The sequence below is a fragment of the Phaenicophaeus curvirostris genome, chromosome 1 (assembly GCF_032191515.1).
Source record: "Phaenicophaeus curvirostris isolate KB17595 chromosome 1, BPBGC_Pcur_1.0, whole genome shotgun sequence".
NCBI classification, from domain to species: Eukaryota; Metazoa; Chordata; class Aves; order Cuculiformes; family Cuculidae; genus Phaenicophaeus; species Phaenicophaeus curvirostris.
The window spans coordinates 47,088,017-47,115,499 of NC_091392.1; the positions used below are offsets into that span (position 1 = coordinate 47,088,017).

General features: G+C 44.4%; 1 protein-coding gene across 1 annotated transcript; it reads left to right on the plus strand.

Moving 5' to 3' along the window:
* Positions 1–68: 68 nt before the first annotated feature.
* WDR91 (WD repeat domain 91) lies at positions 69–18,612 on the plus strand. Its single transcript, XM_069857222.1, has 15 exons — positions 69–254; positions 2,277–2,456; positions 3,905–4,111; positions 4,943–5,026; positions 7,179–7,300; positions 8,782–8,959; positions 9,234–9,392; positions 11,431–11,630; positions 12,058–12,208; positions 13,676–13,770; positions 14,084–14,252; positions 15,047–15,155; positions 15,998–16,110; positions 16,866–17,063; positions 17,969–18,612. Exons 1-15 carry the CDS (start codon positions 132–134, stop codon positions 18,131–18,133), a joined length of 2,253 nt encoding a protein of 750 aa, XP_069713323.1. The 5' UTR covers positions 69–131; the 3' UTR covers positions 18,134–18,612.
* Positions 18,613–27,483: the final 8,871 nt, after the last annotated feature.

Here is a 27,483-nt window from a genome sequence, read left to right on the forward strand (position 1 = left end):
TTGGGTGGGCTCGGCGCGGCACGCTGGGAGTTGTAGTTCTCGCGGCGCCCGGCTAGGCTGTTTGGCTCCGGCCCCGGCCCCCCCGCTCCCGCTTCCCGCCCGCGTGGGCGGGCGGAGCCGGCTCGGCCCCGATGGCGGCGGCGGCGGAGCGGACGGACGAGCTGGTGCGGGAGTATCTGCTGTTCCGCGGCTTCACCGCCGCTCTCAAGCAGCTGGACGCGGAGATCAAAGCGGACCGCGAGAAGGGCTTCCGGGTGAGCGGCGGCCGCGGGCGGCTCGGGCCCCGTCCGCTCGCCTGGGCCGCCCGGGAGGGGCTGCTGGGGCCCGGCGGGGCCCGAGGGGCCGGGGGGCGGCCGGGGCGGCGTTTTCCACCTCCGCTCGGCCGGGGGGTCCACCCGGCGGCTCCGCTCCCTAGTTCGGAGGGGTGTTAAGCTCCTCGTTGGAGGCGTGGAAGTTGGCGCGGGATTTGCCAGCCTCGAAAAAAACCCACAGTTTTGGTCTTTCGTGCTCCCACAGAGGCGGGTTTGAGCGGGCGATGTGGTGTTTGGGGCAATCGGGCTTTTTCTTAATCAGCAGTGCGAGCTTTATCGTTAACAAAAACGTGTTGCTTTTGTTTTTAAAACATCGGCGCTTTGTCAGTATTTACAGCTTGGCGAACACTTGCTCTAATTGGGACGGCGTTGTCCAAGACAAAGTGAGGAAGGGACTGCAAGGGTCACAGACTTGTTTCCTTTATCCCTAGGAAGCCACGGAGGTAGAGGCTGGATGATGTCCTAAGATGTTAACTGATGAGAGGGGAGCAAACCACATATTAGTAGAAGGACCTGGGGCTGTTGGTTGATAGCGACTGAACATGAGCCAGCAGTGTGCCCAGGGGGCCAAGAAGGCCAATGGCATCTTGGCTTCTATCAGAAGTGGCATGACCAGCAGGTCCAGGGAGGTTATTCTCCCTCTGTACTCAGCACTAATGAGACCGCACCTCAAATACTATGTTCAGTTCTGGGTCCCTCACCACAAGAAGGATGTTGAGGCTCTGGAGCGAGTCCAGAGAAGAGCAACGAAGCTGGTGAAGGGGCTGGAGAACAGGCCTTACGAGGAGCGGCTGAGAGAGCTGGGGTTGTTTAGCCTGGAGAAGAGGAGGCTGAGGGGAGACCTCATTGCTCTCTACAATTACCTGAAAGGAGGTTGTGGGAGAGGAGGGAGCTGGCCTCTTCTCCCAAGTGACAGGGGACAGGACAAGGGGGAATGGCTCTGCCAGGGGAGGTTTAGGTTGGACATTAGGAAAAACATTTTCATGGAAAGGGTCATTGGACACTGGAACAGGCTGCCCAGGGAGGTGGCTGAGTCACTTTCCCTGGAGGTGTTTAAGGGACGGGTGGACTAGGTGCTGAGGGGCATGGTTTAGTGATTGATATGAATGCTTGGACTGGATGATCCGTTGGGTCTTTTCCAACCTGGTGATTCAATGAGTCTACGATTGTATTTAACAACTTCGGTAATTGAATTTTTATGGAGATAGAGGCTGGGTGATGTCCTAAGACGCTAACTGATGAGAGGGGAGCAAACCACATATTGAAACAGCTTTGGTAGTTGAATTTTGTATAGGGTGCAGATTTTTGTGTATTTTGCTGGTGCGTGTCTCGGCCATAAAAAATCACTGAAGTCAAAATCTGTTCCCACACCACCATTCTGCTATATTCGTGTTGCAGAAGTTATTCCAAAAGAGGCAGAATAACAATAAAAAAAAAGGTTGAAAACTTCTATGCCTGCCTTATTGGATGATGATGTTATTAAAGATAAAGGTACTCCAAAGACTTCAGTGCAACGCTCACTCTTGTTCTTTCCGTTGTTTAAATAGTTTTTCCTTTTAATCTAAAAAAATGCTATTTTCCAAGCGCGGCCCTTGAATCACATTATTTCCGTTTCCTCATTATGAACTGACCTCTTGTAAAAGAAGTAGAAAGTTTTGCTTACTTGCAAAAAACCCCACTAACTGTGTTTTAAAAAAAATGTGATCCTTCTGTCAAAATCTATTTGGCTATATTCCTCCATGTTTGTTTTTTGGGTTTTTTTTTTATTTGATAGGTGTTGCAGAATGGAAGAGTGGTAACTCAAAATGCAGAGTGATTCCCTGATTAGGAAAATAGCTAGTGTATAAGTACTGGATTGTAGTGTTATTTGCACTGTTAAAGCTTCTCAGCATTAAGTTACAGAAAGTCTCTTGTGCCGGAAGAGCCCTCATGTGACTGCAGTCTTCCCCATTTTGCCCTCATTAGGTGGATAAGATAGTGGACCAGCTGCAGCAGTTTGTTCAGACCTATGATCTGGCTGCCCTGCGGGATTACTGGAGTTATCTGGACCGACGCCTTTTCAGCCGTTTGGAAGATGTGTACCGGCCAACAGTGAACAAGCTGAAAACCAGCTTATTCCGATACTACCTTGTCCATACTATTCAGGTAGTGCTTGGTTTCCCTTTTAAAAAGGATCCTGGTCTCTGAAACCAGAGCCGTGTGATACCCTTGTGAGCCTCTCAGCAGGCTTGGTGTGTAAGGGACAAGCAATTTGTGCAGTGTGTATCAGGAGTGTGGTAAGGAGTTTGACATGGGCTCACATGACAAGCTTGTAAGCAGGATAGGGAAGCTGAGGCGAGAGGGAAATACACTGGGAACTGGGAACAGGATGTTCAGACTTAGAGATGAAGGCAGGCCTTTCTCAGACAGGATGACTGTACTGTTAACTCAGTCCTGATCGGGCTTTGTTAATAACTTGGGTACTGGGAGAGGTCACAAGGTTTGTGAACACCTCCTTGTCTGGCATTGCCATGAGGACAGGAGGACTATAGCAGTGCTCAAAGCAATTGCTGTAAGTTGAAGAAACAGGCAGAAAAATGCTCCAGGCGCCTGTATGTAGGTAGCAGTCAACTGTTCCGGTGCAGATGACTGAGCAGGCATCAGCCGTGCAGGGAAAAGCATTATTGCAGTGTTAGGGATCAACAGTCTGTATTTCTTCTACTCTAACCCGCCCACAGGACTCACCCAGTCCCTCCAGGCACCACGGTTCTTAAAGCATCAAGGGAGTTGGAGGGTTTGGAAGGAAAAAAGGTGATTTGAAGTTGCTGGAGTTGAGTTTTAATTCATGAGTGAGGATAAGTGGGCTTCAAATCTGTACAAGGTAATGTGGGAAAGAAAAATGAGTGAATGTTTTGTTTTGCTTTGAAGAGGACAGAAACGAACAAGTATAAAATGGTGCAGAGATTCTTATTGAAACCCTACGAAAGTCAGTGGAATATATTACATAGGGGAATTTGGCAAACAGAATAGACACATACCTGTCAGGAATTCATGCTTCATTTCTTACCATTTAAAAAGAATGTTTCTTCCTTGACTCCATTCCTTGACTGAAAATCTTAAATGATGGGTGTTTGGTGGAGGAGTCAAAATCTAATGCACATTTCTGGAAGTGCATTTTTTTGTTTTGTTTCGGCCTGTGCTTACTTTTGAGGCATGACTGTTCTGTCCGAGTAATATGTCGGATGGAAACCTTTTCAGGCTACATCTGCTGTAGATGTGAGTAATTTGAAGTATACATTGTCCTGAATGCTCATGTCTCATGTCAGTGTACAAACTCCACTGGTGTAGCTGGAAATCAGTGTAAGCAATTAGTTCAGTTTCCCTCAGCCTTTAAACAAGACTAGAGACTAGAAAGAAGATTGGATTAAGTGCATTTGTGAGCTTCTCCTAGTTTATTTGAGATTCTTTTGTTCCTAGATGTTAACTCTAACCACTTGCTCTGTTGGGCTTTGAAAGTAGTTGTTAGTGTGTTCATAAGACAGAGTAAATATTCCTAGAACCCACGTGGTGGCATGAATGGAAGTGTGAGCCCTGTTCTTCTTGCTGTGTTTCAGACTGGCCGCAATGACAAGGCGCAGGAGTTTTTCCTCAAGCAAGCCTCTGAGCTCCAGAACCAGGCAGAGTGGAAGGATTGGTTTGTCCTGCCCTTCCTCCCCACCCCAGACTCCAACCCCACCTTTGCCACGTATTTCTCCCGCCAATGGGCAGATACATTTATTGTGTCACTGCACAACTTCTTAAGCGTCTTATTTCAGTGCATGCATATCCTTTTTTTTTGCAACTAACAGTTAAATCTCCCTTGCCCTGGTATTATACTTACTATTAACAGTGGTGCTGAGAATACTGTATTACAGAACTTGTTGCTTTCAGGTGATTGTTTAGAGCCAAGAGTTAATCGGAAGCTGGTGTTTAACGGAGGATGTTGGAATAGTTACTGTTCAATTATCTGATGATATGTTATGTTCCCTGGGCACAAACAATTGTGGTTGTTGCCAGTGCTGAACTCATCCCTGCTCAATGACCAGAAATCTTGTGCACATCTTGTTCTGAAACGCTTCTCCTCTTTGCTTGGCAGAGTACAAAACAGGCTTGCAGCCTTGGGTAATGGTCCCTCACTGAACTAGCATCTCCCAGTAGACCCTTCTCTGGGTACATATGTTCACAACGTTGTCTTGTGACAACTTGCAGTTCAAGGCTGGCAGAAATAACTGCTTTTGTCCCACACTACTGCATTCTGACAATGGGTGGATTTATGCTGCAGCAGGAATACAGCTCATCTTGAACTGTTTCTTCTGTGTACACTAATGTGATAATATAACCTCTCATCTTCCACTTCTGACATGTAAAAAAGGAAGAATCAAAAAATCCTTGAAAAGCCTATGTGAAATAGTTCGTGCAACAGAAAGGTATAAAGAAAGTACAAAGTTGGCTTAGGTGACTAAGCTGTTATCAGTCTTCTGGCCTTGCATGTGCCTCCTTCTAGCAGTGTGAACTGGGCAGCTTTGCTCCTGCGAGCAAATGGCCAGTATGAAGTGCTGGCTTTTAGAATTAAGCACACAAGTTCTTGCCTTGGGTTTCTTTAACATTCCTTACCAGTTCCAGTCATTTTGAACTTTGAAGCTGAATGTCTCAGGAGCAGTCTCATACAAGAAGAAAATGAATCATTGCGGCATAAGGTCAGAACTGAAGTCACTCTGTAGTTGCTGACTGTATGAGGCTGAGTTTTGTAAAATCAGTTCCATCCATTTAAGAAAGTTGTAACTGTTCAGTTTGGTGCAGTTTTTGCAAGGCAGGTTATTGTATCAAGTCCTGTGTTATTTTGGTTTATCTTTCAGCTGTCTCCAACAAACTTAGGATTGTGATCATATTGAGAAGTGTCTGTGCAGGCTATTACAGTCCCTCTGCTGCAGGTGACTGTCTCTCCCCTGTGCTGGCTGGCAGGTGGCTGGATCCTCTGCAAACTCCTTTCCTGCTACACTGCAAAGTCAAGACAAGCTGAAACTGGTGGCAAGTTAAGGGCATATATGGCTGACTTTGCACAGGAACTTGTGAATAGTGTTCAGTCACTTCCAGATTTTAGCTGGTGGAGCAGTAGAAGCGGGCAATAACATCTGACATAGGGGCAGAAACTTACGTCTTGAAATGGCCACTTCACCGTGGTTGAAGTGCACTTAAAGGAATTTCAATCAGCTAGTGGAAATATTGTGGGTATCTGTTTCCCGACTTTAGACCTTACTGTCAACCATAAGAAAGACTGACAAGTTCAGACAAAGTGATGCCCAGCTCCTTATTTTCTATAGTAGCATTGGCAAATGCTAGAGAGAGGGTGTAAGAATATGTAGCATGGACTGGTCATCTCCGAGTACAATTTCCTGTTAGAAAGATTTGGGAAATCTGCAGTTTAAGAACTTCCTAAACTACCGGTCCTATGTGGATGATAATGTCCAAGTGGGAAGCCTTGTTCATGTAAGCAGGACCTTAGTTTGCTTCCTCAAACGCACCAAGTGAAAGCTTTCTCTGTATGAATACTTAAATAAGTTTTGTGCTTTACCTTTTGTGCTACAAAACATTACATTGTATGTTGTGCTTAGCATCTCAACTGTTTTGGTAACTGATCAACACTGTTAATTTGTCCTAAAAATGTTGAAGTAAAATAGAATATTTGATTTCAAAAAGGAGATTTTTGTGTAAGAAAAGCAAGGTTTCTCCCTGTGTACTGTAGAGAGTCGATGCATCAGGCAGACTTTGACAGGGGGGTTCTATTAAGATGGCCAGTGAATAGGGATAAGGTATGTTTTGAAATAGAGCTCTTTTATTTCTTCCAGTTTTGTGTTCTATACTTTTAGTCAAATTAAAACTGGTTTTTGTTTGTGGCATGTTGATATTGCTTGCAGACTGTGTAAGTGTCCTGTGGCAAATATTAAAAAATTAAAAAGAGTCTTTCCTTTTTGTAGAACTGCTCAGGTAAGAAAAGGAAGCAGCTACCTATGGAATACAGGTTTAAATAAAAAATGATGTGAATAAATAATTGAATTAGATGCTGGTTGAAATTTAGTGATTCTGATTTCACTGTTGAAACAATGCAAATTCACAAATAGCAAACTGGATTTATGAAGCCTTTTTCTTCTTTTAGTTTCTTTCCTTAAATACTATGATAAAAAGGGAAAAAGAAGAGTTATATTTGAAAAGCAAATGCATGGAAACAGAAAAGCCTAGAGGACTATTCTTGTGAACAGAAGTGACAGGCATAAACTACATCCATCACAGAAAGCTGCTTCGTGAGGTTCCTCCCCGCTAAGGTGGGGAAAGAAAAATGTCTTTCTCCATGATGTAGAGATGAATCACAACAGTGAGATTCATCTCTACACCATGGAGAAAGACATTTTTGGGAGGGAGCTGGGCAGGGTTTGGAGCTGGATTTCAGGGTTTGATCTCAGTGCGCCCTGCCAGCTCACCAAACCCCTGGTGGGAACATTGCCTTCTAGGCTCAGTGCCCGTACGTTGCTACTGCGAGTCACATGCATTGCCCTGGCCTTGAACTGCCTGCTTGGAGTGGCTGATCAGTTCTTATTTCTTAGCAGCATTTGTGTCCCTACAGCTACAGCCCATGGAGAAGAGTAAAGGGTTTTAAGTAGGCTCCAGTTTCATGTGTGTAAAGTACTGATTGTTTTGACTACTTGGATTGATGTGCTCAGCCGGTCAGAGCAGCTTTCTTCCCTCCCCACCCTTCTTGGCTGTTGAAGTTAAAGGAGTAAACAACTTCAGCAAGTGGGAAGGAGGCAAACCTCAGCGACCCTCGGTTTACTTGTCTCTCTTCTCTCGTTGTAGCTGTTTGCTTTGCAGGCTGAATCCTCTCGCATAAAGAAAGAGGAACTGGAGGGGGAACAAGTTGTGCATCACAAGTTGCCTGCATATGTGGCCAACATGGATCGACTAGGGGACTCTGAGCTGTGAGTGTCTGCAGGGAAGGAGCTAGGGACTGGCTTTGCTTTTATTGAGTCAGGGAGGCTCCTGGAGGGTCATTTCCTTGTTCCCTGCCCTGGGAATCATTGCAGAAAGACATCCAGGCAGAAATTCTGGTCATGCACAGTGATACACATTGTTTAATCGTTATTGAAACTCTTATTTTTCCCCCAGTACAGAGTCATGCAAAACAAGTCTGTGTGTTTGAATTCATTGTGTTACTGAGGTTTTTTTTCTTGCTTTAAAAAGATCTGAAAGCCACAAGGTATTAATAACCCTGCTAAGGCTTTGACTTTCTCATGTGCTTCTTTCACTTCTCTTCAGACAGAAGGATGACTGATCAAATTATGCTGCTGACAGTGACTAATGGAAGTAGTTGCAGAGACCCCACACAAAGTCTTTTGTTTTAGTCTAAGAGTCGTCTGATTAAATAGACTTAAGTGTCTGGTGAACTGTCTTGGTAACTGCTCTGCACTCTGTACCTGACAGGCTACAGAGTTTAATCTGAGTTTTGTTTATTTTAGTTTAGCTTCTCTTTGTTGAAAGGCCTGATGTTCAGCTGCATACGTGGGAGAGAGGGATGTGAGAGATAGAATAATTTATTCCCATATTAATTTTTGTCCATTTGTATTAGAAAAACTTGCCTTAGAAGTGACATTCCTTGTCTTTGCAACTTAACTCTTAATCTGGGGGCCAGTACTGATGGCTTTTTCCATGCTTCTGCTCCACCCAAAGCCCAGCTTTGACAGAACAGTTCTCTCATAGAAAAGAGGATAGACATGGTGAAGGTGATTGTATTCTCCATCCCCCTGGTGCTGCTGTGCTAGCAGAGGAAGCTGTAGTGGAGTGAGGTCACAAATATATGTTTCGGGAAACTGCCACTGCTCTTGGCATTGTGGGCTGAGGAGGGAGATGTATGTAATCATAGAAATAGACCTAAACATTCTTACTTTCTTTGGGTGCAGTTTTTGAGATACTGAGGGCCTGTTCTTTAAAACTTCAGAACACGACTTGGTGACTATCCAAGGGTGTTCAGTGGAGCACTGGATACTGAATGCCTCGTGAAGTACTCTGATTTATGCCTCAAATTGGGAATCGTGGCTAAATAGGTTCTTCAGAAATCTGGATTCCCCTGCCTTTCCTTTAGGGTCTTTTTAAACTAAGCAGATGGAGTGGAAGGAGTTTGAGGTGGCCCTACAGGGAATTCAGCAACAGCTTGGCCTTCTGTCTCTCTGAAAAGTGATCTTTAGTTACAATAATTACAATGATTTGCTCCAGGCACTAACAGGATGCTTTAAAACAGATTTTTAATGCATAGTGATCCATTGGCTTAGAAAGGAACATCTGTCCTCCAGTGCTTCAAGCAGCTGGCACTTTGCTTGTTGAGTAGTCTTTGATTAGATTGCCTGGCTACACTTTCACATTCTGTTTGGTGTTTTCTTGTTTGTGGTTTGGTTTTTTTAATTAGAGATATGACCTGCAGCCAGAGGAATACTGCACATTCTCTTCAGTCCCGGGGAGGCTTTCTGTCCTCTTTTCTCTCCCAAAGTAAAAAAGGCCCTTCCAGGCCAGCCCATCCAAGTGGGGCTTCTCCAACACAGACTGGCAGTATGCTGCTAGGGAAGAAAGAACCAACAAATCACCAGGTAATTCTCAACTGTGTTTCTTGAAGTGTGCCCAGTATATAAGCAGTTCACTTGCAGCACAGCACTGCTCCAAGCTTTTCCTTCTAGTGGAAAAAATGAAATGTTATTTTCTTTGCAAGTTTGTGCTGGGCCTGAGTGCAGCACAAAGACAGCTGATGCCTTGTGGGGGATCGTAGAGCCTTGCAGGTTCTTGATTTCTTTGCCTCCTCATTTACTCTTTGTTCTGAAGCCTAGCACAAGTGTAACTTTGCCAAATCATTACTCTGCCTTCCAGAATGCCAAGGGAAAAGAAGGAACAGTGAGCTGTAAGGACGGGAAGAGCCACTTCAGCGGGATAGTAGCAGGCGAGTCAAGCTTCCTTCAGCAGCGGCAGAAGCGCTTGCAAGAGCACGGGAAGGAAAGGAAGGAACTGCTGTCAAAAGGGACCTTCCAGGTACTGGGCAACATAGCAAGGCTGGGAAGAGGAGGGCTGGTATTTCTGTAGTTTGTTGTGCTAGGCGGTAAAACAAGCGCAAACATTCCTGTTAAGCTTCTGAATTGCTACTCAGCTCTAACTGTATCAAAGGTTAATCTCTGTAGTTAATCAACTCCTTACACACTCCATTTATTTCTGTGTCAGTATTGACATTTGCAATGGAAGAGGAGTTGTCTTTTGTCATGATCTTTTAAACAGCCTGGTCCTGGTCAGGATGAGTTCATCTGTCTTAGTGGTTCTGTTCAAACACCTTGTTACAATCCCTAGTGCTTAGTGGCAGTGGGCTTGGCTCAACCATCCTGTCCAAGTGAGTTCTGTCCTGTGGGTTCTGAAGCTGGTTTGGGCAGGCTCTCTGTGGGATGGAGAAAAATTGATAGAAAGCTTTTCTGGATAGGAGTAGAAATATCTTCCTTGGCAACACTTGCTTTTATGGAGTTTTCTGCACTGTATGTTGCAGTTTTGCCTGGGGGCTTACCCTGCTTTCTGAGCTAATGAAATAATAACTGTGTTCTAGATTTTAACCTCTGAGGGTCAGCAGACTACTTATGAATTGTCTGGCTTTTGGCAGCCATGTGATCAAAGGATACAGAGCATGAGAGGAACGATGGCTGCATTTCAGCCATGTTTATTTTGGCTGTACAAGATGCTGCCTGGCGGAGAGGGAGAGACGCTGCTGAGGGAACGTTGTCTGTCGGCCCATATGTGTGGCTGTACTGCATGGAGGAACAGCTCTTTAGAGAGCAGAAGCTACTCCCCTACTGAACATTGAAGGCTGCAAGAGAACTTTTTCTTCATGGCTCATCTGAAATATTTTAATTAAACATTGGTCAGAAAATTGCAAAGCCTCGTTTCTGATAAGTGTCCTTTGGTTTTCCTTTTCCTGTGATGGTCTAGGTTGAGGAAGTATTTTCCTTGCTTTGGAAAAGTTACTTCTGAAGCTTTAGGGGAAGCCGATACTATTATAGTTTTCCGTTTGTTGTCAGTGCATGCGAGGAAAAAGGAAGCTGAAAGGTGGCACTGTTCTTCCACATGACTGTCATTCGCTGGTTGTTGCTGCCCCACATAAGCCTAACAGTGCCTCTGTGTTAATTTCCCAATCTTTTTCCAGCTTTGTGATTTTAGATTATTTGATTATGCAGTGTTTGACCCATTGCTCAAGATGTGCAAGCCCTTATAAGTAAGGCAAGGATGTGTTAGGGAGCAGTGATTCTAAACTATCAATACCGATACCATTTTGGGGCATTTCATCTTCAGAGAATGATTTAGCAAAGTTAATGCTTGCAGTTGTTTTACTGGCTTATGTGCTTTATCTGCTTCTTGTTCAGTTTCTGGTGACAAGGGAAGACAAAGCTGCTTTCAAACACTGCTGTGTGCTGCAGCGCAGATCTTATTCAGATACCTTCACCTCCTAAAGCTCTGTTTGTTTTGTCTGCCCTGTGAAATCGTGTTTTAAGCTCTTGGACTCCTGTTGACTCTATGGTTGTCATCAGTCAGTTGGCTGCAGTGGTTGAGTGGACTAAATCTCTGGCAGATGAGGATAACCAATCTAGTGAGGCTCACCGTCCCACTCTCTGTTAACTTGTATTGCTGAATGCAAGTATTGCTTGAAATATGTTGATTTGCTTGTGAATCTGTGCTCTAGTGGTCCTTAGCTGAGGTTTGCCACGCAGGTGGTATGGTTCCTTTCATTCTTACAGGAAAATGTATGGCTGGATGCATTGAGGGTGATGTAAGAGACTCTGCAACCAGGGAAGCCACAATAAATGATGCAGTTGTGCAACATGCTGTCTTTGTGCTCAGAAAGTTCTCTGGCAGAATGGATGTTGAGCTGACAATGCTTCTCTTTTCTTTCAGTGCAGATTCTTGTGACGTTTTTTGGGGGTATTTTGTTTTTGGTTTTGGTTTGGTTTTTTCCTCCTAGCAGGCTGGGTTGTGGCTGAAGAGCTTGATCTGGAACTACTGTTTCCTTGTATTTCACATAGGATTTCTTCCTTAGGGACAAAGTGCTGAGAAGAAAACAGATATTAGCACAGCTGAGACAGAGCTATGCTCAGAGATGAATGCTGAGCAAGTAGAGACTTCAACCAAAATGCCCGCCAGCAGTACAGAGCCTGTGGGGGTCCGGCAGGAGCAGCCTTTCATCGTCCTGAGCCAGGAGGAGTATGGGGAGCACCATTCATCCATCATGTATTGCAGGTAATGGACTGGCAGAAGGGGGATTTTCTTGTAGTAGCCTCTACAGAGGACCAGCTGGCCTCTGTTCAGTCCAGCGCATCGTGCACGTGCCCTCTCTTGTAGGGCAGTTGAGTTGGGGTGACTGAAAATAGTCTGTAGCTTGTGCAGTGAGAATGGGCAGATTTTTGTGATGTGGAGATGCTAGCCAGGAAGAAACTCCTTGGGAAAGCAGGATGGTATTGCTTTAGGGCATTATGCTTTGCATGTGGAATTTGGTGGACTTCACTGTGCCCGTTATTCTGGACCAAACAGGCAGTGGTGCGAGGAAGTTCAGATTCCTGCAGAATGAATTAGTATGTGGCCAGAAGAGGAAGGATTACTGAGGTACCTACTCACATCTAAGAACTTTAGGGAGAAAAACATCCAATCAGTTTCCTTCTGCACATAGGGTCGATTGTTCTGGACGGAGGGTGGCCAGCTTGGATGTGGATGGGGTCATCAAAGTCTGGTCTTTTAACCCCATCATGCAAACTAAAGCGTCATCCATTTCCAAATCTCCATTGCTGTCTCTGGAATGGGCCACCAAGCGTGATCGGCTGGTAAGTAGTCTGTGTGTGGAGTCTCGAGAGTCACAGCAGCTGATTTGGGACTGTGTCGCTATGTGTTGCACATTAACTTCTAGACAGCTGCAGTGTGGATAAGATCAGGGCAAAAGTTAGTTTCCAGTTTACTGGGATGTGGGGAACTGAGGCTTATAGGGCCTAAATAAAACTAGAATGGGGAGTGCACTCCATGTAATGAGCAAGGAATTCACCACTGGTTGCACCGAGACAGAAGTTCTTAAACCGTAGTGCAGGTACAGCTGCAGGATAGAAGTAGCTCATTTGAGAGAAGTGCCTGTCTCCAGCAGAGCTGGCAGCCACTTGAGAAGGCAGGCAGAGGCAGCCTGGTGCAAGAGCCCATGGGAACCCCACAGGAGGGAGCTGTGGAATTTTACTCACATCCTGAGCCAGAGGCAGAGAAAGGAGAGTGGGGCTGAAGAGCAGAGGCATGATGTTAGTCTTTTGCTTATGCAGGTGTTAAAAAGGCTCCCTGGCCAGTTTTACACTGGTGGCTTATTGAGTTGAGGGTTGGTCTGTGCATAAGGGGCTTGGGGCTTGTTTAAACACCATGGCAGTTTAAATGTTTCCTATAGTATTTTTTCCTGTAGCTCTGTTACTGGAGAGGAACCTTAAGTTATATGCATTCTTCTGAGTCCTAGAACTGTTGCTAGCATTTCATGCCCTCCCTTGGCAAAGTGACAGGGCTGTGTGAGGAGGCAGGCCTGCAACTGAGTGAATATTGTTCACGTTCTGGCACTGATGATGTGTTGCTGCTAACCCTAAAAATGCCACTTGTGAAGAGCTGGTGGTACACCTTGTTTGTTTCTTTTCTTTTGCTCTTAAGAAGGAAGTTCTCCATGCAGTTATTCTGATGTTTCTTTTGTTTGGTGGAGTCTATTTCCTGCTTGCTGATGGAAAGATTCTTCTTTCTGAAGTACCTTGGGATTCAGCAGTAAATCAGGCTCTGAAGAGAGAAGGATCTGGCTTGCTTAATTTTCTTTGATGCATCCCTCCATGGTTTATACTTCTGATTTAAATTGTAGCGTCACTGATAAAAGTATGCGTGAGCCCTTCTAAATGATTTCCTATTCTCCTAGATGAAAGGAGGTGGCGGCTTCTTGGTTTTCTCTTACGTTAATTCTGTGTCACTCTTTCCTTGATCCTCTAGATATTGAGACTCCACATATGTTTTGCATCCTATAACGTTAAGCCATGGCTTTTTTCCCACCTTTATGCCTATCCGATCTTTTTCTCACTGGAAAGCAGTGCTTTCACTCTGAATTGTGGCTTTTATGGTAGTCCTTATCAGCATGATATGCACAGAAAGACAAAATGTACCCTAATGGAGATATGTTTACTCTGAATGCATAAGTAGAAAAACATCTACTGTGTGATGTTGGTGGTTGTTGGATAGCATCTTTGAAATCACTCATGCTTTTTCCATCTCCTCCTGCTGCTTTCAAGCTATTGCTTGGCAGTGGGGTCGGGACGGTTCGTCTTTATGACACAGAAGCAAAGAAGAATCTCTGTGAAATCAGCATTGATGAAGACATGCCCAGGTAACTCTGGAAAACTGATTTATATACATAAATATAAATGTTGTTAGTTTTGACTATTAAAAGGTGGGTGAAGTAGCAATGTTCTTGTTGCTTTCCTGCAACCATAGAACTATCTAGCCTTCATCCAGAGGGCAGTCCCTGTCTGAGCAGTGTAAAATTGCTCAGTTAAATGGAAGACACTCAAAATCTGTTTAAGCACCTGCTTTACAGTGGACCTTGTTTTGCAGGGTGTTAGTGGGAGAACTCATGGCGCAGTGTAGTGCTTGAGGCGTCTGCTGGAGAGAAGCAATTCAGACTGTTTACTGTGTTTCAGGATCCTCTCGCTTGCCTGCAGCCCAAGTGGTGCCTCCTTTGTCTGTTCTGCCGCAGCCCAGAGCCCCATCTCCCACATGGACTTCTCAGCAGTCGGCGCTATGGGCAAAAGTATGAACCAAGTTCCTGGGAAGCTGCTACTGTGGGACACTAAAACAATGAAGCAGCAGGTACTTGCTGTGGTTTTTTTCCCTTTCTCAGCCTGCCTGCTGAGAATGAGTGCCTTCTGTTTCAATACGTAGGATCCCTCTTTCTAAACTATGCTGACTCTTCAATGCCTTTCTTTTTTTTCCCCTGCCTTTCACCCTCCTCTATCACTCACAGGATGAAAATGAGTAGTGTATATAGCTGTTGGATTTGCGTGGGGTTTTTTTGTCATTGTTGTTTTTTAAGGGATTCTTCAAACTATTCGTAGCCTTGTTTCTATTGTGCTTGCGCAGTTTGTGACCAGAAATGTCCCAAATTAATTACATGATGCTTTGCTCAGACTTTCTCCAGTTGAGCTATGTTCAAGGGGTTTCTTTGCTATTTCCCCTGCCCTGCCTGTTTTTAAGGGAAGTGCTTCTTTCAGAGGTTTCATCTCATGTCGTCTTCTCCATTGTTTTGATTTGGGTGGGCCAGATTCTGTCAGGGAATCCTCGTCCCATCCCTTGCCTTTGTCCTTAAAAAATGTTGTCCCTGAAACGTAGGAAAAAGTGATGTACTCAAGCTAATGTCTGTCAGAAGCTGGTTTTGCAGCCTTGAGGCCATGGCCAAGAAAGCCGTGGCTTGGCAGAGGTGAATTGTTGGTTTAGTGTCACAGTTAAATGCAGCTGCCAACCTTGAAGACTGTAGTCAGGAAAGGTGTAGGGCTTCAGACTGAAGAGGTTCTTGCTACCTAGATACTGTCTTTCCTCCACTGGAGACCAACTCCTCAGCACTCCCAGCTTGGTTTCTTGGCATTAATGCAGACTTTCCCTTCCAGCTGCATTTCTCCCTGGAGCCTGAGCCCATTGCTATTAACTGCACGGCCTTCAACCATAATGGCAACCTGCTGGTCACTGGGGCTGCAGATGGAATTGTTCGTCTCTTTGGTATGTTGAAACTGGGCAGTGAAGTGGCTGCTTGGTCTCCCCAGCTTGCTGCCCCTAGCATCCTTCTTCTGCCAGCAGGGAGGCAGCTGTGGGACATAGCCAGGTTATTTTTTTCATTCTTTACCATAGCTCCCAGGAGTGAACTAGCATAAACTTTCTCTGGGGCACATCGGCTGGAGACCCTCGTAGTGCAGCTGCATTTATTGCTTCGCTCCTGTAGAGGAGCAGAGCCTAACTTGCGCTTGATCCATGTGGTCTTGGCTGTGCCATACAGCAGTACCGCTGCCAGAGGCTGTGTCTTGAGGAAAGGAATTACTACATGACTTTCCGGATGGAAGCAAGGGCTTGGCATCAGTCCCTCTTCCCTGAGCAATTTCTGTTTCTCAGGTTTTGTCTTCTTCAGCCTGTCCTTGTGATAAAGGCAGTTTGGGCCTCTCTCTGTGAGTAAGGGATCTTCTTCTGGCCCGGGTGCTAAGCTGGAGGCTGCAGTCCCTGGTCTGTGGGAGAACAGTGCTAGCAGCAGCTGTAAGGGTGGACAGGATAGTAAGGTGAGGAGAAAAATGTGGTGGGGGGGTTTTGCAGCTTGCCTGCAGTTGACAGTAAGCTTGTGAGCAGCTCTGTAAAGTTGGACGAGGTGAGTAGTTATAGGCAATAATTTTTGTGGCCAGTGTAAAAGCCACATGCTGGAGAATAATTAAGCACACAGTGCTGGGATTGGATTGGGCTCCCTCAGGCTGGTTTAGAGGGCTGGGACAGAGACCTTATGACTATAAACGGCCTCTTTCTCTTCACTTCAGCTCTGTGTGATTTCAATGAATGTTCAGTACCAGTTCTCCCCTCAGATATGCAGCAGCACGAGTGCGCCATGAGCTGGAAGGCACACGATGGGGAAGTCTACTCCGTTGAGTTCAGCTATGATGAGAACACAGTCTACAGCATAGGCGGGGATGGAAAGGTAGGATCTGGGTGACCTTCTGCTGGTCAGCTGGCAATGAGATCCCTTCTGGAGTGTTCCCCATATGGTGGGAATAGTGTATAAATGCTTTCAGAATCTGGAGGATCTTCAGGCTGATAACTGTAATCTTAAGTGTGCAGTTCCACCCTGCTGTATGCAGACTCTTCAGAGAGAGTGGTTGGGAAGCCTATTCACAACTGAAGCTGTCTTGGACCTTGTCTACAAATCCTGTTGCTGGTGACATCCCCTCCCTAGAGAATCTATGTGAAGATGGCCTTTCTGTGCCCCTGAGATCGCTGTATTTGAAAAGTGGGATTCACCAGGGAGCAGATCCTTCACCACTTTGCGTAAATTTCCTTGTCAGCAGCTTGCTGTTGCTTATAACAAAGGCTTCAGTTTCTGCAGTTTCATAGTCTTCAGCAGTAGAAGCCTGGCTCAGGGAGGGTGATTGGGAATGTGTGGGTCCTTGACTGATGAGTTAAATGAATTCCCACCAGGATCGTGCATGCTGTGTGGAAGGACACATACACAGCAGTGCTTGTGGAAGGTAGGGAATATGTTTGCCCAGATAGTAGGCACTCTTACAGTCTTTGTAGCCTGTGTTTTATAAATGTAGCCACTTAGATATAGGTGTCAAAATGTCATCTTCTGTCTGTGAGGAACAGCAGCTTTGGTTAAAAATGGTGAATGCTCCCTCTACATTCATCCCAGTCAATTTAATGGTAGGCTTTTGTCATCTCTTTTTGTCATTCTAGTTTATTCAGTGGAATATTCACAAAAGTGGCTTGAAGGTGTCCGAGTATGATCTTCCTAGCGAAGCTACAGGTCCTTTTGTTCTGTCTGGGTACAGTGGCTACAAGCAAGTCCAATTCCCACGAGGAAGGCTTTTTGCTTTTGATTCTGAGGGCAACTATATGTTGACCTGTTCTTCTACTGGGGGAGTCATTTTTAAGGTAATTCTGAAGTGATGGGGAGTAAGTACTCTTACACATCCATACATACTCTTGTTATAAGGCTGCAACAGCAGTCACTGGAGCTTCTCAAGCAGCATCTACCCACCCCTGCTCTGTGAAAGCTGCTGCTCAGTTTCATACAGTGTGCATTTTTGCAGTGGTTGGTGTTTAAGTCTTTGAATGCTCTCTAAGTGTTTGGCCCTCTGTATGTAGCTAGTATATGTGTGCTGCTTGTTCTTAAAGCTTAGCTGCAGCAGTTTTCCATAGTAATCAAGTGCCTTTGAGAAAGTTTTAATGTTATTTTAATATACTGAAGCATGCCAGTTCAATACAAAATGTGTGATTGTTGGCCAGTACTCATCTTTAATCTGCCTTGTGTGCTTGCTGATGCTCAATTAGTTTCAGCTTGATGCTCTCTTACTGTGTACTGAAAAGAGATGAAGGATAAGGTTTTAAGTACCCAAATTTCTGTGCTGGAGTAACAAGCGGTTACTGATTGCAAGCCCCTTGCCTGCCCCTCTTGAGTCAATCCCCATCAGTATAAGACATCACAAAGCAGATTGCATGTAATTTTTATTTCGTGCCTGGGACATTCAGAGCAGCCACACTAATATGAGTTATAGTTTAGGTATATATGTACTCATCATCAGTGTGTGCTCTTAGGCTGCCTTGTTCAATTACTGCAGCTCAGTTGATGTCATAAGCTGAGCTGCTTGAGAACATGTGACTGGAAATTTGTTTCCTCATGTGTGCTATGTACATCTCAACATCTCTCTGATTTTCTGCTTAATTCTGTATGCTGCTAGGGATATGGAGCTGTTAGCATGCTTTGGCTTTGCTTGTGAGTGCACTGTTCCCCCTACAGAAAATTGCCCCCTTAAAATCTAACACTTTCTTTCTTCTAGTTAAATGGTGAGGAGAAGGTTCTGGAGAACTGCCTTTCCCTGGGGGGACATCGAGCTCCTGTTGTCACAGTGGATTGGAGTACAGCCATGGACTGCGGGACCTGCCTCACTGCTTCTATGGATGGGAAGATTAAATTAACCACCTTACTGGCTCAGAAGTCTTAACCTGGACAGTGGTGAAAGGAAAGAGTGACGGACTTCACAAAAACAGTATTAACTCCACAGGAAGAAACTGCATGGGAGAGAAGGCAAATCATAGTCCCTCTTCTCATTGTAGATTTTGCCTCCTGACAAATGTTAAATACATTTGCCAAACCACTGTGCAATAGAATGCTGGTATGGGACCGGATAAGTGGCAGCACTGAAAAGTAAGTCTCCACTGACCCAGTGTGGCAGTTGGACTCCCTTCATTGGGACATGTTGAGGTACCTGGCTAGACAGCTGCTGGGATCACGTTGGGGGTCCTGCAGAAGGAAGTGAGGCTAGAGGAGGCATGCGGGAGGCAGCACAGTGCATGGTGATACGATGGCTCAAACTGGAAAGGCTGGTGTGACACCAGAGTATTCTTTCAGTATAGCATTTGTTGTTGTGCTTTTTTTTGTTTTACTTTTTTCCATAAAAAGGAAATATTCCCTTGCACTTGATTCCTGTGCTCTGTTCAGTTTTTGATGCAACATGTGGAGGGTGGCTGGGGCAGTGGTAGCCCAGGAAAGTCTCCTGCATGGAGAAAATACCCTTGTGCTTTCACCAGGTGCTTCCAGCACTGATACTTGCACACTGAGGGGAACCAGTGCAAGACATCCAGGAACAAAAAGAACTGCATTTGTGGGGATGTCGTGTTTCCTTGCGTTATCTGCTGCCAACTAGAGGAGAGATCCTGAGTCAGAATCTTCTTGAAATGCCTGCATTGGAGGTCAAAAGCTACATATTACCTAGCAGTTACCTGATGGCAGATTGGAGAGGGAGGGCCAGAATCATTCTGATCCTGTACAGCGCTCTCTGTCACTGGAGCCAGCTCTCCTCCTGCACCCTGCCACCATCAGGGCAAGTGCTGTGCTCAGGTATTGCATAGTCGTGGAATGGACTGATAAGCAGCCCGTATTTCATTTTGAAGCCTCAGCCAAGGTGATGTAGTGAAGCAGTTATTTACAAAACCAGAGGTCAGACACAAGGGCCCTCGTGTGTGGGAAGTAAGATGGGAATAAAAGGTAGGTATGCGAACGGGGCTGAATGGGGGGAGAAATGGGCCTGGGTGCTTCCCTTTCTCTTCCCTAGCACTCCTCACCCCAGTCCTTGCCATAGGCTGAGTTCAAGGCCTTCAAAAGAGAGGAATGCATCAAGGGTCTCTGAAGTGGGGGATGAGGTGTCTGGGAACAGCAAGGCTCTGCTGACGACAGGAGCCTAATTATTTTCTAAAAAGGTGGACTGCAGCTGCTGCTCTGATAACTTGGCCTACACATGACCTGTGCTCGTTATTGTAATAGTATTATAATATTAAAACACACCTCCACACCCAAGGCTACCAGCCTCTGAGGCAAACCCCTCCCATGGCCACACCTACTGGGCTTGCGCGGTTGAGTTTTGGCACGGAAAGTGAGAATTCTTTCTCTACCAATCGGCAATTAATATAGGGGCCACGATCACTCAAGCTTCTTTGCCCCTACATGCAGGCTAGTATAAATAATTCAAACAAAGGAAAGTTTTAGGCGGTGGTGGGCAAGTGCGAAGAGGAGTGTCACCGAAGCTCTAGGGATCAGCTGGTGGACTGAACCCCATCTTCACCTACCTGTGCCTGTCCATCACTACTCGGTGTCTTCAGCTCATGTCACATGTTCCCCCCCACCTTCTTCTGCCAAGTGCTGATTCTCTGACTTCTGTTGTTTCGGTAGCTTTCTGCGTATCCACTTGGCAACAGCAGCAACCTCTGAGGCAATGACGATTTAACCTGGCTTCTCACAGCAGTCTAGCTGAATTTAAAATAAACCATGTTTTGAGTTTTGTTTATTTTTTACTAACTAACAAGCTATGAGTCGTAGTCCCTGTCCATTTGCTGCGGATAAAGGAGATAGATTTCTAAGGCTGTGAATTCTTCTAGTGTTTTTTTTTCCCTCTCTAGTATAAAGGGCAGAAACAAAGTCATTACTGTAGAGATGATTATTTGTATGCATTTCAGTGTTACTTTCTTGGAAAATGCTGACACAGCACATATATTTTAAAATGGAAAAGCAGTGAAACTTTTCGTAGTTTCATCGTCTGATAATTAAAATTTAATTAACTTTGTTCATAGTCTCATCTGACCCCTTACGGTACTAAATACTTGCAAGTGCCCTGCCTCTGCATTTGGAGCTGGAAATGCATAGTACTTTGCTAAATAAACCAGATCTTTGATGCTTGTGAAGTCAGTGGGTTTCAATCAGACTTCTAGTGCATGAAGCTAATAAATCAGTAAATGAAGAAGCCATGTTTTCATAACAGAAGGGCCACTTAAGAAAAGGGCCACTTCAGTAACGTTTTATGTTTCATGAGAGTTAAACTTGACAGCATTCCTTTACAACCATTAAGCTAAGGCTTTTGCAAGTCTGATAGGTACTGACACATAAATTCAAACAAAATATTTTTTCAGTTTGTCACTCAGCCATTACTACTTGTTGGCTTTACAGTAAAATTGTTTTCTTGTAGTGTCTTTTGTATGTTTGCCCAGAGACTTGCCCTTCATAAGTTCCATGTCCCTCCTCAGTTCTGTGCTCCAGCTCCTTCACCGCTCACCAAGGAGTTCTAAAGAGAAACAACCTGTAAGACAAAAAGGAGAGTATAGCTTGGTTTTGCTGCTGCTGTTACTTTCAGAGCTTTATCTGACACTGATGCTGTAAAGTGCCACCTTCAGAGCCTTATCTACATCTAGAAGCAGTTTGTGTGACAACTCTCAGTACATTTTGTAATCACCTAGCAGGTGTCCACACACAAGCATGTTGAACTTGTTTAGCAGCCATTACGCCTATGTCACTTCTCTGTGGCTTTGTGTAAAATTACCCCAGAACAAAACTGTGTGGCTGAACCTCTATTGTAGTGTCTGTGATGTAAAAAATAAAATTTGCTGTCAGTTGACAGGAGTTTAATAATAGTAACTTTTTGTAAACCGCATCTAATGCTAAATCATTGATGCTCTGCTTCAGACACTTGTCCTTACAGGTTCAATTGGAAATTCCGCCTAAAAAAACCCACCACCAAAGAAATCAACTCCATTACTTGCGTGCCTTCTGATCTCTTTACTGCTCTGTAGTCTTACCTGTGTTTGAGGACTGAGTGTAGTTTACTCCACTTAGACTAGAACTGCATGCAAGCTACCTTCAATAGAGACATTTGTTAGATGTCGAGCAGAGCTGGATTTGAAATAACATTCGCGTGATCAAAGATTGTAAGAAGCTTTTGTGGTAATTGAGGAATAACAACCACACAAAATGTGTTTGCTTCTCATATTTAAATTAAGCATGAAGATAAAATGCATGAGAGGCTTATTAAATGAACATACAGATATTGCATCTGATAAGATCAAAGCAATTGAGTGGTATTTTAATTTAGGCATTTGACTAACTTTGTCTAAAAAAAAAAAATACCTGGTTTTGAGGTAATGTTGGCCTTGTTCCATAACATCTGAGAGGTTCACTTGGTTGTGGATTGTTCCATAGAGCTAGTCCCTCTGCTGCTGATACATCATTATGTATATTATACCCTGAGAACACTGTACAGGTAAAACACGCAGGCACAGTTACAGGCCTGAAGGCCTTCGATCTAAATGGGCAATATAGGACGGGTGGTATAATAAATTGAAGTTCTTTACTTGAACTGTTAGCAATGTCTTTCAGCTCTAAAATTACACCCTTCATCCACTCTGAACTAAAGATACATTCTGTACAGTTCTCATCCTGTGGCAACACAACTGAGTCTGACTATAATGGATAAGTGAAGCAACTGCTGTCTACAGGTTCCATCGTCTTAAAAAAATAGGTTTATTTAAAATATTTAGTATTCCTGGAAGTCACTTGCATGAAAATTGTTCTTGTGGTTTAAAAAGGAGAGATGGAAACAAGACTTGAACCAAAATTCTCCAAGAATCTCCCATTTGTATCAAAAAGCCTTTGATATAAGGATTTGAGTGGGCATGCAGTTGTTTTCTACAGTACTAAGTAGCCTTGGGAAGAAAACTTATGAACGAAAACTCTAAGCATCTTGCTTCATTGCTTTGACAAAATAAGCCTGTATCTGCCCCTTGGGAATACAGAACAAAACCCCCAAATACTTCAAGTTGCTCCATAGAGGTTTGCACTGACAAGGGGGTCTTAAATAAGACCAGGATATGCGGTCTGCTCTGAGCTCTAACACAAAGAGCAACTATTCAAACATCTCAGGAAAGGTCAAGAGTGTGACAGAGAGAGAAGGAAAGAAACGATCAAAGATCATCTATGCTCCATAGTTACCAGTTTGGTTGTTCTGCAATGAAGCTCTCTTCCACGAGGGGGCTGAAACATTCTTAGCAGTAGAATGAACTTCCTAAAGAGCCGAAGACTAATGAACTTCAACTTTTCTCCCTTCATCTTGAATATCTATTTCTTAGGAGTTATTTAATATAAACATAAGCCATTTTTAAATATGCTTCATTAAAGCAAAACCTGTTCTTTCTCTCCTCCTGCTAAGAGGCAGCATGGAATAACAAACACAATTGGGACGAGTTTTTCTCTAGAGTAACAGAGTTTGCTACTCCCACCTGAATAAAACTGCTTTGGGAAAAATTCCATGAGCAGGACTTCCTTGGTCTTCATCCTTCATACCCTTCTCTAGTCTTGTTTCTGCATGAGAGAATAATGTTGTTCTATATTTTGATTCTGTCCCAGATTTCGCTTAAAATGTATGCTATTATACATAATTGAAGGGAAATCTAATTATTTCTGCTTAAAATAATTATTGCTTAAAATACCAGTAAATTAACAAGTCTGCTTTTATTTCCCTTGTTTCAAGCAATTACGTAGTTTGCTTCTACCAGCATTATGCATTATTTTAGGCTGTCCTAAAAGTGAGAAATAATATGCTGGCTGCAAAATGAGCACGGTAAAAGCAGCTTCACCTTCCACTACCAATGGTTCTGCTTTGCCAAACTTCATCTTTTCTTCTTTGTTATAAACACACTCTGGAAACTAAAATTCCCAGAGTCTTTTATTATGGAATAAAGTCAGCAAAGGGCTGGGTGTGTGGCTGAGGCTGGACTGTGTCTAACCAGAGGCGTACCTGGTCCAGGCTCCTCTCCCCTTTTATACATTTCTTTTTGGAGCAAAAGCAGTTGTTCCTCCGACGTCCATCAGCACGTGTTGGGGGGCCCTTGCCACATGGGTCGGCCCAGGCAGTCCGCTGCTACAGAACTGCCTCTCCACCGAACCTGGCAGCGCCACCAAAGAAAGAAAACATTCCCTGCCATGACCCAAGCGTTTGTCCTAAACTCAGGTACAGTGATCAGGATCAATACATTTGGATCTCCACCCTCCTTGACCCTCCCACCATGTTCCTTTATTCAAGCCAAAAACACTGAATAGCCTATTTTTCACAATTCCCCCTCTAATGTTTGATCTAATTTTTGGCTTGAAAATGTAACAATCCACTAAATTTAACCAAAACATGAACAATCCACTAAACTTTTATCAACAACTAATGAACCCCACTTATTCCAACCATTTACATTTCCTTTAAGGCGTTTCCAGCAGAATCTTGCCTTTGATTAAGTTCTGGGTGATCGTTGGGATTTCAAACTTTGCCTGTTTGGGTTTTTTTTTTTTTGTAAAACCAAATATCCAGTTGTTTCCCCAATTTATTCTTTCCCACTTCTTGTTCCTTTACATTCATAACGAGTGTGGTATATCAGGGATTCAGTGACCTTCTCACCTGAATTTGTTTCAAATCTTAAACCACTGATCACTGTAAGGAAGAGCATAAATGTCCAGCGACTCACCTCTCCACCCATTTCTTGGCCTGTTAGGTTGCAGGTAACAGCCGAGGCAATGATCTTCTTGGTGGCAGAGAATTTTTGCCTGCAGGACTGACTGCTCCTTGATGAGACTAGAGGTTATAGTTTTTAATGGATTTCCACTTAAAGCGCTTTTTGCGCCTTTCAGTGGTCTTTTAAAGCTGGGTGCCAAGTTTGAGTCCCTTCGCCTCCTTGAGGTTCTAAATTCCCACAAATAAAACAAGGGATATCCATTCTCCCAATCAAAGGTTACCATCCAGTTTGAAGGGGTCAGGTAAATTCCCTCAGGTCTCCTTTTCCCTACCACATTAAGGAAATCTCAGTTATTCAGTCCAAACCACCATAATAAGTTTGTTTCCGATGGCTCAGTCAGTCTTCTCCTTTACTTCTTCTGTAGCGTGAATCTCAGTGGATCCTGGGAAGCTTTGATTGTCCACTCAGATTCCGGCTAGTCCACCAGTCCCTTAACTTGCGAGGCATGAGTCCACCCTTGTTCCCTGGTCCGTACAGCAGCTTCTGTAGTCAGGAGAACCTGAAAGGGACCTTCTCATTCTGGCATTAAGATATTTTCTGAGTTCTGGTTGGTTCCTTTTGGTGAGTCCAAACAGCATCTCATAGGGTGATACTCCTACATCCACATAGGGACATGCGTGGATCCTCAAGAGAGCTGATAGGGGGAGACACTGTACCCATGACAAATGAGTCTCTATACTCATTTGTTCTACCCTGCTGTGTACTTCTCAGGCTATGGGCTTGTTTAACCTCTGTTTCCCATACAGTAAATCCCATAACCCTTCCGAGCTCTTCCTTGCCCCTGGTTTTAGCGGTCCTCTTCACTAATTATAGGGGGTGCTGAAGGTTCAGGGTGCTGTTCCAATACTAGCAACAGCTTTTCTTTTTCCCTTTATTGTCACCTGCCAACAGCCCTGTCTTGGCAAAATGCAGTGTTGCAACAGTTCCTCCAGAGCCCCTCGAATAAGTTGGGAGACTCGGCAAACTCCCAAGGCAACCTGGTCCATCTCAGCCGCTGCTCTCGCCCCGTGTCTGGGTCCCCCCATTCAAAAGCGATCCCTACTACTCAAAAGATTACAGGGGTTAGGGTCTAAAGCTGTGGGGTGACACACACAGCTCCAAGGTCCAACCCTGCAACACGACCTCTACAAAACCTAGGGGCAGGCCAGGCATTAAATATCAGGGAAACACCTTTCCTATTCCAGGAGTAGGGATTGCAATCACATCATCCTGCTCCCAAAATCCATTTCCTCCACCCCAGCAAAGTACTGTTTGAATCACAAAGCATAGTGCTCCCTTAAGCTCCTGCAATCCAGCCAGGTCCGTTAGGGCACATCCATTTGCTTCAATTAGGGGCTGGAGTTTGAAAATCAGGATCTGTGTCAAGAGCAAGATCAGGTTCTGCCACCCCTTCATTAATAATAATCAGGGGTTGGAGTTCAGGATCAGAATTGGGAATAGGACCCGATTTCACCACGCTCTCCTCCTAAAAACAATGAACCTCATGCTCCAAACTGGAAAAACCAGTTTCACAACACCCCACCACCACCATCCAGCAGTAGTGATCCAATCCATTTGTTTCACCCACGGCGCCCCACTGCCCAGGCACGCACTCGGCCTCTGGGTCTGCATCCAACAGCAAAATAAATCCTAGTCTGTAGAGTCCCTCAACTTCTTGCTCAGCAAGTCTAATCCTATCCTTTTACACAAGTCCTTTCTGCCCAGGCATCTCCACAGTAATCTCACACTGGGGGCAGCTCCCCCATCCTCCACGCCACGAGGGAGGCTGGAAACACGGCACTCAGGACTCCACACTCGCTTCTCGAATCTGTTTCAGTTTGAATCTCATTCACTCCACACTCACCACCCCGAACCCACCCAACCAAATCACACTCATCAGTCTGTGCTTTCTTATCCAGATCTTCGTGCACAAGGCAGCCGCGATACCTTTCCCTTAAAAAAATGTTGCTTTGCAAATTCCAGCCGGCAGGACATCGAGCAGCCGCCCCAGGCCACCCACGAGACCCAGTGAACCACAGAAATTTCTGTGGGGTGCACCACTCGCCAAGACCCTGTGGAATGGTCCAAGCACAGGTTGAGACCTCCTGGACGAGCCCCCAAATTGTTATAAACACACTCTGGAAACTAAAATTCCGAGAGTCTTTTGTTGTGGAATAAAGTCAGCAAAGCAAGGTATACAGCGCTGGGTGAGGCATTCTTCCATGCCTCTTCTGAGGGAACATGCCCAAAGTAGTTTCATAGACTTTTATTTTTGCTGTTTTAGATCTAATTTTAGAAGTTATTTTTTCAAGGGCTGCAGTGGCTTCTCACCTTCGATGGTCTGTTGCCCTCATTTGGTGGTTTCTGCCTACACAGTAAGAAGGTTCTCGCTTTCCTGAAAAAGCCTACTCCTTATACATGGGAGAAAAAGAAAAAGACACTGGCATTTAATACTTTCTTCTTTTAAAAAGTGTTAAAGCATTTTCACCAGACAGTGGGTGACTCTAGGCTTGCTTTATTCACAAATCAGAGTTGGGCCATCACCTCAGTGAGTGGCAAAGGCCCGCACAAAATCATCAGGTATTTACATATTTTGACATAGCATTATACAATAGGTATTTTCTTTGAAAAGTTCTTGGTGTTCTTCCATGTGCTCCTAGTTCTTTATTCTTCATTAACTCAAAAGTCCACAAAAGTCCATCTTGATAATTCATCTCTGCTGTCTCGTTTCACTTCTCCCTCAGAAGTGATGCTTCAACAGGTCATGTTCCTCCTCTGGTCATAAAAGGCACTTATCTTCTTTCTTGAGACACATCTATTCAACTTTAAACTTCAAAGGAAAACCTCAGGCTGTTCCATTAACTTATACCTATATCTAGTCTATGTCTTTACTCAAAATATGCTGACCTTTTAATCATCAGTTAGCATTAAATCTAATACCTATGTTCCAAGCCTGACATTTCTTAAACAATCTGTTGATTCAGCTGGACTGGGGCTGTACCTGGGACAATTGAACAGTATTCTTGTAGCTGTCAAAAAGATTATTTTCCAACACCTGTTCTTATTATATTCTTAATACAATGCTCTATTTATCACAATCAACTATCAATAATATCTAAGTCCTACCTGGATATATTTATTGTTTCCCTTAACAAAATGCCAGGCTGTGATTGGTAGTTCAGCAGTGGCTTCATAAGCTGAGCCTTCCTCCGTGTAGCGATGAGATCCTTCAAGAGAAGGGTAGATTATATGTTTCGCAGTCCTCTGATTTTCATCTGTCTGTATAAATCACAATGCTCAATTATCCATTCACATGTAGCTGTGATTTTGGAGTATGTGGGACAAAAGTAGATGACTGAAGGAGAGCAAAGCCTGCCTTACCAGTGCTCAGAGCTGTTGATCTTGCACTTTCTTTGACCACTGCTTTCACTAACAAATGAATAAGAGGCAAGAAAGAAGAATAACCCCAACAAGGTGAACCCGGGGTCCCTCT

Excerpts from the sequence above, each read along its gene's own strand:
- WDR91 (XM_069857222.1), top strand. The coding sequence starts at position 132 with ATGGCGGCGGCGGCGGAGCGGACGGACGAGCTGGTGCGGGAGTATCTG. Across the intron at positions 11,631-12,057 it reads TCATCCATCATGTATTGCAG|GGTCGATTGTTCTGGACGGA; the intron begins GTAATGGACTGG and ends TTCTGCACATAG. Across the intron at positions 14,253-15,046 it reads CTAAAACAATGAAGCAGCAG|CTGCATTTCTCCCTGGAGCC; the intron begins GTACTTGCTGTG and ends TTTCCCTTCCAG.